This window comes from Spinacia oleracea, chromosome 2, assembly GCF_020520425.1.
Source record: "Spinacia oleracea cultivar Varoflay chromosome 2, BTI_SOV_V1, whole genome shotgun sequence".
NCBI classification, from domain to species: domain Eukaryota; kingdom Viridiplantae; phylum Streptophyta; class Magnoliopsida; order Caryophyllales; family Amaranthaceae; genus Spinacia; species Spinacia oleracea.
Genome location: NC_079488.1, coordinates 48223677 through 48234706, shown reverse-complemented (window position 1 = coordinate 48234706; position 11030 = coordinate 48223677). Strand labels below are relative to the sequence as shown.

At 37.0% G+C, this 11030-nt stretch overlaps 1 protein-coding gene across 1 annotated transcript; it reads left to right on the top strand.

Moving 5' to 3' along the window:
• Positions 1–5690: 5690 nt before the first annotated feature.
• Positions 5691–9440, top strand: LOC130467403 (uncharacterized). Its single transcript, XM_056835905.1, has one exon. It carries the CDS (start codon positions 5691–5693, stop codon positions 9438–9440), a length of 3750 nt encoding a protein of 1249 aa, XP_056691883.1.
• The last annotated feature ends 1590 nt before the right edge of the window (positions 9441–11030 follow it).

Genomic DNA, 11030 nt, shown 5'->3' with positions numbered 1-11030 from the left:
ATCTTGTACTGCTATGTCTACTATGGAATCTGAGTTTATTGCTCTTGAATTGGCAGGTCATGAGGCAGAATGGTTGAGAAATGTGCTTGCAGATATTCCGCTGTGGGGGAAGCCAGCTCCTTCAGTTGCACTTCATTGTGATTCGCAAGCGGCTATTGCTGTGGCAAACAACCATGCCTACAATGGGAAGAAAAGGCACATTCGTTTGAGGCACAAGGCCATCAAAGAATTGTTGTCAAGTGGGGTGATATCACTAGACTATGTAAAGTCTGAAATGAACATTGCGGATCCGTTAACGAAAGGCCTATGTAGAAAACTAGTTTTGGAAACATCGGAAGGGATGGGCCTGAAGCCCGTTGAATGAATTGTAAAATAATGAACTCCTACTCACAGAGTTCAAAGGACGACATTATTGTTATAATTCGGAAGCACAAAATTTTATTTTTTGTCCATCCCCTAGATGTTATAATGTGCTTGCTACAATAGGAAAGAGGTTGAGCATACGGCTCTTAATGAACCCATACCATATGTTTGGTGGTGTAAATGTAGCTCACACTTGATGGGATTCACCTACGTAGGTGTGGAAGTGTGGCCGCTTCCTATGAGAATTGCGATATGGGCTATTCTCTAGAGCACCTATGAGCATATCCAGGTCGGACGTATGGCCAGTATAAGGCGTCACTTTATTCGCGGAGTCAGAATGTCATACATATTCAGTTGCGTGCTTTAAGTGACGGGTTTCTATCTCCCTATCAAGTTCAATACGAAAGTCACTTGGTAGGAAAGAGATCATAGCTTAAATGTCACTAAGTGTTAATTCAAGTCGAAAGACATTGACACCTATTCAATTGTTTTGTTTGCCCAAAACCAATATCCTTCTCCTTTCTTTTCTTTCTTTTCCGCATATTCGAACCTGTGGGGGATTGTTGGAAATTCTCATTGGGAAACACAAAGGAAAAAAAAAAGGGTGAGTGAAATTCAAAGAGTCCCACATTGGAAAAACTCTTCATATTCCTCTTGTTTATTAATTGGGGAATGAGTGTAACTCTTGTTTAAGAAAGTGTGAGAATGGTATGGGTGGACACATCACACACACGCGCGCGCGCGCCGGGCCGGGCGCGGGCCGCGGGCCGTGGGCCGTGGGCCGTGGGCCTTGGGCCTTGGGCCTTGGGCCTTGGTACTTGGTACTTGGTACTTGGTACTTGGTACTTGGTACTTGGTACTTGGTACTTGGTACTTGGGAATGCGGTTCGCGGGCGTGGGGTGGGTTTTGTGGGTCAACCCTATTCTTTTTGGTAACTGGACCGTTTTGCTTAAGTCATTGTTACGGGAATCTGTATTGATTACGTAACCGTTGGATTAATTACCATTAATTACGTCCGTTACTACATTCAATGTCTCTGACCGTTTTTGGCTGTTGCAACATTCATTCCCTCAGCCGTTTTTGTCTGTTGCAATGCTTTCCTTCTAATTATTTAAATCAGAGTTTCAGTTCCCTTCTCACAGAAAATCATACACACAAAATACGAAAACACATTCTTACTCTCACACAAAATTGCTCTCGGTTTTGGGCATACGTTCTGACTCCATCCGGCTTTGTGAGTGCACACAACGTCGGAGTTGCGCTAATCCTGGAGGGCGACCGCATTCTGTTCTACTGCACCGGGAGGTAGCGCGGAATCGTCTTTTAGGACAGTGGGTGTCCACGACGCAACAATTGTTCTTCGTTCAGTTCATCGAATCAGATAAGTTTGTTCTAATTTTCGCTTTAATCGCAATAGTTTCTACTCCCTCCGTTTCTTTTTGTTGTATCCGTTTCCATTTTAAGCGTTTCATATTGTTGTATCCATTTAGAATCTATTCTATTTTTGGACATACATTTTATCCTAAAATACCCATACATTTCTATCTAATGACCAAAATACCTAAAGATTCTACCCATATTCCCACCTAATTTTCCCCACCCATAATATTTAATTCTTTTCCCTTCCCCATATACTCACTCTCTCACCTCCTTTATCACCCATCATTATCACTCCTCTCTCTTACCTTATTTCTTTATTATTTTCTCACTCCTTTATTTATTATAATCTCTTACACCCAATCATTACACTTATACCCATACAAACCAAGATTCCAATTTTCTTAAAAACCACACCAGATTCCAAATGGATACATCAAAAAGAAATGGAGGGAGTACCAGTTATATAGTACTCCAGTAGTAAATACTTAATAGTTTGCTAGAACCTTTTGGTTTGTGACCAAAAGGTTCTTGTTTTATTTCATTATTTGGGTTCAATACAACAAAATTTAGGGTAGTATCCTTAGCTTTTCTAGCAGGTGTGAGTTACTGAGTTACTCTACTAGGTGTTAGCGGTTTCATGTTAGTTGTTTAGTGTAAGTATTTTGCACAAACACAATATAAGAGCTAGCAGAGGATCACACCCTTAGACCTTAGCTAATGCAATGCAGAAAAAATATTCTCAAGTAACTCTTTAAGTTAGTTGACGCTTTCTAGCTACGCTTGGTGATTTCATTATAGCATTCAGAGACTGTTGCTCAATCATTAGCCAATTCAATCTGATTCAGTTGATGATTATAATACGCTTGTAGGATAAATAGTGAATGATCAAAACAATGACATTGAATCCAATTTGCTGCAGAAATCTACTTCGTATAAGATAACAAACATTTCAGACTTCCTAGTATGAAATTATGACAGTGCTATGGAGAGCTTATGATAATCTAATGACTACACAGTAACAAGCTTCAAAAAGAATTTTGTAGAAAAAAGATGGTCTTTTGTAATTAATAGTTCATCCTTAAGAAACTTAACTACTTCTATTATGTACTAGGTGTTAGCGGTTTTATGGAACCCACCACAGTCATTCTACGTTCATTGTCTATCTCCTCCTTAATACCCATTTTAGATCTAGGCTGCTATCCCCCATGTATTTCTCAGCTGAAACAATTCAATTTTATTATATTAACTTTTTAATTTTCTGGCTAATCTGAAAACTAAACCAATTCTACTCAATTCAATAATCGCCCCTCAATGCAACAAGACCAGATGTGTCTTCGCCATTGAAACAAACATTTGGTGGGAATAGTTGAAACACGAAACCCCACTCAATTCTGACTAATTAGTTCATAAATTGTAGAAAATTAAATCGGTAGAGCAACTAACCTTTCATTTCCGATGAATTTTGACTGAATCTTTCAGTTCCGATGAACTTTGAATGAAGAAGAGATCGATGTGAATGCAACATCTTGCAAGACAACAATTAAGGTGGGTAGTATATTTTGGTTGTTTTTTTCTTCTGATTTACTCTTCTAGATTGAGTAGTGCGCAGTGGAGATGGAGAAGTGGAGAGAAGTGGAGAGAAGTTGAGAGTAATGGAGGTGGTTCTTCGATTGTTTTATTTTTCTTATTTTTATTTTTTGGGGGAAGGAGTGGTCAAACCGTACAGGTCGTCAGGTCGTGGGTGTTGGTATATTACGCCTTGGATTTTGGCATCAAATGAATCGACCCTTCCTATGTTCGACTTAAGTTGGCCTTGCGGAGCTGGCTCCCATAATATCCAAGGATCATTTTGCATCGTTTATAAATAGGCCTGAAGTGTTTTCTTTTTGGTGGAAATCTTAAATATTTTGGCGGATTTATTTCATGTTTAATTGCGTCGATCTCTATTAGGACTGATGCAATATACTTGGCAGAATTTAAAAATCTATCAAATGCTTCAGTCCCCAAAGTAGTATCGAAACAAATGTAACTTAATGCTTCAAGCATATTTAGGTTCGATGCATTTAAGGTGAAGCAACATACCTTTTTTGTACTAGTGTATGTTGGAATTTGATATTCAATGTCGTTGGATGAATGCGTTGAGCATAGAATTTTATTATGAGAATTATAACATGTTAGCATGGATGATTGATGCAAGCTAGCATGTCGATTGAGAACTTTATATTATTTTATATATTGGTTTAGATCGATGGATCATTGTTCCCTTTTAGCATTTCACTACTTTATGAGGGCCGAGGACCTTGTTTAGTAAGTTGATACTTTACACCTATATAAAGTTGGTTAACCATTGTTAAAGGAAAGGTTGAATTAATTGGAATGAGTTCTTGATTGATAATTTTTTTATCGCTTACTTAATTCCAAGATAAAAACCATTGTGAATACTTGTTGATTACGTGATTTATGTGAATGATGAGTCATAACAAAGTATTAATTGGTAAATCATGTAAAGTGAAACTGAATAGCAATAGCTTTAGACTGTGAACGTCTGAAGTGACAAACAAACAGGAGTTGGGGTCATGCTGGTAGCCCATGGCCTAATCTGGGACCGGATTGATCACCGTGTTCTATTTTATTCAAAAGTTCCTCGATATAGCAGCTCACTAAGGTTACAGAGTCGCGCCCGTACCTCGTCTTCCTTAGTGAAGACTTCTGGTTGGACAACTCGGTTCATTGACTATTTTAATTGAAATAATATTAATGTTATAAAAGTCTAGTCTAGTCAAGTGTGGTCTTCAAGTTAACATGTTTTGGTTGTCCTTACTTATGCTTTATTAGTATCATGCTAGGAATATTTATTCATTGATATAGTATGTAGTACTCAGCTTTGCTGATTACGTGCTTTGTTTGTGTGTGTTGATCATGGCTATGCCTTATTGATCATGTGATGACCCATTTTGGTGAGAATTCTCTAAGGATCAATAAGCATCGTCTATCTACAGGTGTGAAGATGATGCATCATTGGGTTCGGGATTGGAGAGCTTGTAGTTTAGTTTTGATTTCCTAAGTTGACTTTGGTTTGTTTAATTGGACTTTAAAACATGTTGAATTAGTTACATTGATTTTAATTTTGTTGGTTGGTATTGGAGTTAATTCCGTAGTTGACTATTTATAAATTCAAAGTTAGTTTTATGTTTTCCGCTGCAAAATTCTGAATAAGCTGATACGTTTTCACACGGGAGATAATGCCTTTATAATTCTCTACGTTTTATATTAAAAAGGTTATTATAGAAAAGGGAGAATTTTCGGGGTGTTACAAAGTGGTATTTTTGAGCTATAGGTTTTATTGACTTTTCGTGTCTATTTTTTAAAATTTTAGGCGCCTAACTAACTAATTGTTTACTTAATACGTAATTCGTTGAATTAAGCTCCAAATAATTAAATTAAATGGATTGAAATATTTTTTTTCATTTTCCAAAGAATCCGAATTTCTTTTATTTGGCCTAAATCTGAAATTTTATACATTCGAATTTTTCTTATTGGTTGAATTATTATTTTTCTTCGAATTTATTTTAAATTATTCGTGTTAGTTAATTTCTTTTTCTTCGAAATTATTTAAAATTATATGAAAATTTAATTTCTCTTTGTACGATTTCATTAATTTCTTTTCTTTGAATTTATATTAATTTATTCGGAATTTAAAAAAAAATAAGGAAAAAGGGTATGAATTTTTTTAGGAAAATAAAATTATTTTGTTCGAATTAATATTCATTTTCTAACCTACTTTAATTCTTATATGAAAAGTAACAAAAACTTTGGGATTACTTGTATTTTTAAATCTCCAAACTTTGTACTATGTAATATAGTTGAACCTAATGGAAGTAGCTACTATGTAATTTTTTTTTATGGTGCCCCTCTTTTAGAAGATAGGAAGCCAATTTGGGATCAAATGTTGCAGATTCTTAATTCTTACCCAAAATGCTTAGTCTTAGGGGATTTCAATCAACTTGAATTCTTTTCAGATAAATTAGGTGGGTCTAGTACAATACAAGGATGGGATGACTTTGTTAATTGGAGAATTAGTAGTCAACTATTGGATATTCCTTATTCGGGTCCTAAGTTTACTTGGACTAACAAGAGAGAAGAGCCTCATCTAATTTTGGAGCGGTTAGATAGAGGGTATATGACAAATGATTGGTTTATGTCCTTCCCCGATACTAAAATTTCAAATCAACCTTTCATTGCATCCGACCATGCAGCAATTGTCCTTGATACTGAAGGAATACCTACTCGGAAAAATAGACCCTACCAAATAGAGAATTGGTGCCTGGAATTCACAGAAATTTGTGATCTTATTGATCGTACTTGGAGAATACCATGTCAAGGTTCACCGATGTTTACTTTGTCGAGGAAACTAGTTCTCCTTAGATTGAAAATTCGAGGATGGTGTCTGAGGAATAAGAAATTGTGGGGAGTCAATTGGAGGGAGCTAAATGACAATCTCTCGACAACAGGTTTAATGGTGAAAACTATAACTCAAGGGGGTACTTACATAGAAAAGGTTGATGAAGCGTATTCTACTGCAGCTATTAAAGTGAAATTCTGGAAACAAAGAATAAAAGAGAGATGGGTAAAGGAAGGTGATCTTCCTACTAAACTCTTATACTCAAGAGTTAAGGCAAGACAGAAGAAAAATGAAGTCCTCACCTTAAAAAATCATGCGGGGCAGTGGACTGAAGGCCAAGACCAAGTACAGGATCTCGTGGTTCAATCACTAAAGCAAGTCTTTATTTCAGATCAAGATCTTCCTCCTGATGATGAACTTGACATGGTTTTAAGGGAGTTGGATTTGCCTCAAATTTCACAAGGGAACGTTTCTATGCTTGAGAGACCATTTTCATATACCGATATTAAAACGGCTATGTTTGCAATGGATAGTTCTAAATATCCAGGGCCGGATGGATATACAACGGGGTTTTTTAAGCTTCATTGGGAGAAGGTAGGGAAGTCAGTTTGTGATGCAGTGAACAGCTTCTTGACAACGGGATTTCTCTTAAAAGAATGGAATCATTCGCTACTAGTTATGATTCCAAAATGTGAAATGCCGGAGGAGGTAGGACATCTTAGGCCCATAAGTCTTTGCAATACTATTTACAAGTGCGCCTCTAAATGTCTAGTATTGAGAATGAAATTAGTGCTTCCAGCCATCATTTCTCCATCACAACATGCCTTCATTTCTGGAAGATTTATGACGGATAATGTTCTCCTTAGTCATGAGCTCATTGACAAGATTAATCATAGGAAGAGAGGAAAGGGTTACTTGGCCCCGGTTAAAATGGACATGAGTAAAGCCTATGACCGTGTTTATTGGATTTTTCTCCTCAAAGTTCTTCGGGCTTATGGGTTTCCTAATCATTGGATTCATCTAATACATCAGTGTATTTCTACCGTGTCATATAAGGTCCTTATCAATGGATGTACTTCAGATCAGTTTCGGCCAAAGTGTGGCATTCGACAAGAAGATCCATTGTCCCCTTTCCTGTTCCTCTTTTGCATGGAGATGTTTTCTCGAATGCTGCAGATGGGAAGTGACCTTTTTTCCTTCCAAGGGATCAACATCACAAGGGGAAGTCCAAAAATTTCACACATATTCTTTGCAGATGATGCGCTCCTATTTTTCAAGGCAGATAGGGGAAGCTGCTCCAATATCACCAACATCGTTAATAGATTCTGCAGGATTTCGGGACAACAATTGAATTTACAAAAGTCTCATTTTAAACTTAGTCCTAATACACCTGAGCTGGAGCAACAAGGTTTTCGAAGTATTTTGAACATGCAGATGGTTCAAAACTTTGGACCGCATTTAGGAGTTCCTATTGATCTTACGGGGAAAAGGCATACAAACTTTCAATCTATTGTTGATAAGGTGGTGGCGAAGGTAAGTTCTTGGAATTCAGTTTGTCTATCCCAAACCCAGAAACTAATCCTTATCAATTTTGTCCTGGTTGCAATGGCTTCCCATGTCCTTAGTTGTATGGAAATACCTTTGTCTATTTCTTATAAAATAGATTCGATTTTAGCAAGGTTTTTCTGGGCCAAAGGTCCGAATACGGGTATGCATTGGGTTAATAGAAAAATTATCCAACTACCGAAGGGATTGGAAGGTTTAGGAGTGCGGAATATGGCTACCTTGAATAAATCCCTTTTAATGAGGCAAGCATGGTGTGTCATCAAAAACCCACAATCGTTGTTGGGTAAGGCTTTTTTTAGGAAATTTCCGTCTTCCCTAAAAGGGGTTCCTTCAACTATAAGTGGGAACAGGTTTTCTTGGGGTATGAGGGGAATAGGTAGAGCAACAAACCTTCTTTTACAAGGATGCGACTGGAAAATTGGTAATGGAAAAACTGTTGTAGCAGGAAGGGACAGATGGGTGAAGGATAGAGTTCCCGTTTTTAAATCGAGTGTTACCCTTCAGAATGCTAGGAATTGGAAAGTTAATCATTTTATCCTTCCTAATGGGCCTGGATGGGATTTGGATAGGGTTAACTCGTGTTTTGAGTTTGATGATGCTCGTCAGATTGTAGAAATGGAACTTCCTGCAGGTGATTCCGCTGATTTCCTCTATTGGAGATTTCATAAATCAGGGAAGTTTACGGTTAAAACGGCCTATGCAATGTTAGCAATGGAGGATTATGGTCAAAACCCGTACCATCCACACCAAGATTTCTTTAAGATCCTTTGGGCTCTGAAGATTCTACCAAAATGGAAGCTTTTTCTATGGAAACTACTCCATAATAGCATAGCTACAAAAGTGAATTTGGGAAGGCGAGGAACTCAATTGGAGGTTACTTGCGACTATTGTCAGAATGGTAATGAGGATTCACAACATTTATTCAGGTTCTGTGATCTAGCAAGACAAGTTTGGAGGAGTGGGTTACTTACTATCCACTCAGAACACAATGAGGATCAATCTTTCATAGATTGGTTTCTCTACTATATCCGGCTCTTTCAATGCCAGGATGGGAAAAACAGCCAAAGAACTGTTTACTTTATTACAACTATGTGGGCGTTATGGATCTCAAGGAATAATCGAGTTTTCAAGAGCACTCAGGCGGGGGTGTCTGGTGTCCTCAGCATCATAACAGAAGGACTGAAACAACAAGGAATTTTGTGTACTCATACTTCTTCCTTGAGGTTTCTCCATCCACCAGAAAGGGATCCTATTTACCCTCCAGGTTTTTTCAGGAAAATAATTGCGGATTCAGGTATGGTAGGGTCAATATCTGTCATACAAGTGGATGGTTCTTGGCATAAGAATAGTCGAATAGCAGGAATGAGTTGGTATTGGGAATGTGATAATCTTACTGTGGATGGTATCTTAGGAGGAGCATGTGTTGGCACTGCTGAATCCGCTTTGCACACTGAAGTTGTTGCATGTCTTATGGCTCTCCGTTGGTGTGTACAAGCTACTCTCGAAAACGTTACTATTCTCATAAATTCTCAAAGATTGGTGGAAATGCTCCAGATCGGCGCTTCAATCGATGTTCACTTACTTTGGACAGTGGAAGAAATACTACGTTTGGGTACTACATTCAACTGGTGTAGCATTCAAAAAGTGGATCGTCATCAAGTGCAAAAGGCACACGAACTCGCAACAGGGGTGGCTTCTACTTCTTTATCGTTTTGTAATTTTCCTTGATATCTTTTAGCATATGTCAAAAAAAAAAAAAAAAAAAAGAAGAAAAGTAACAAAAACAAAAATAAATTAAACTTTTACTTTTATTTTATTTTCTTCCTTTCTCACTATTATCTTTGTTTTATTTTATTATTTAAATTACTTCAATGCTTTAATTTATTCTAATTATATTATGAGAGATGGGTAGTATAGGAAAGGGCATATAAGATAGAATTATATGTGCATTAGTAGCTAGTTAATTCGTTAATTCTAACATAAGAAGTTAATTGCTATGTGCATGTGTTAAATATTTAAGTGTTGCATTTAAATGCGCGTAAAAGAAATGGTTTGATTCCACCCAACTTATTGTTTTATTGAAATTTGATTATGCTTTGGTTTGGAAATCGTTAGTAAACCTTAAGTTGTCTCTTTCAGGAATAAATTTTTTCTTTCCAAGTACACCAACATAGGATCCCTTGAGAAGATCGATGAAGAGACCGCACGTCTTTTTGTGAAGAAAGTTGTGTTTGGATGTGAGTATTTTGCTAAGATACAAAACCAACCAATCTTAATGAGGGAAGACACCATAACATCCACTATTATTCATTGCTTGCCTAACAAAATGCCATACCTAGAGCTCAAAGATAGGTTTAAAGACATGCATTTTGAGGATGGAACACCAAATTTCGCCAAGTATGGGACTAAGAATGGTAGGTGGAGATACGACTCAGAGATTATGACCACCATTATTGAGGCAGTAGAAAGTGGTTTCAAGGAGGGTAAAGACATAGGGAGTCATGCTTGGGACGCATTCATAGAAGAACCTATGGGAGTTGGTGTAAATAATGATCTAGAGGAAAATGATGTAGCCGTTGAGGATGAGAATGTAGAGGTTGATGCAGAAAACCCTAACCCAGAGGCCCATGAGTCTACCATTGAGATCTCTAGTGATTCAGATGTGGAGCCTGTAGGTGATGGTGAGGTGGCAAGTGAGCCTCATCAAGATGAAGACATGAAAGAAGACTCAGACTCGGAGGAAGAATTTGACGAATATTGAAGATCTAGATTTCACTCCACAAGTTTCCAAGGAAAGAACAAATAGCAAAGATGCCTTAAACATTTGAAGTTGTAATAGTTAGTTAGTTATTTTATGTTTTAAAGAATAAGTAGCATAGTTACACCAATGTAAAGTTAAAGCAATAAGAATTTGAGTTATTTTTTATTCTTTTCAAGGATGTAATAAACCTTTATAGAGTTAGCAATAGAAGTTAAAGTATTCGTTTCCAATTTGAGAATTCCATAATTCGCCCAACAATAGTTTATGTTTATATCATAGAACCTTTATTTTATTTTGAGGACAAGTGCGTTATTATGGTTTAGAAATTGTTATTAACACTCTTTGGAGGAATAAAAGTTAGATTATTTCCAAGCTTCTCTGTGGCAAGCTAAACTCTGTGTTAGCTGATATCATATCACATTATCAAGGTGCTTTCATCTCAGGAAGGTCTATTCTGCATAATGTGTTGGTTTGTCAAGATATTGTGAAAATGTACAGAAATAGCCAAAAATCTGCTGGCTGTTTAATGAAACTGGACCTAAAGAAAGCCTATGATA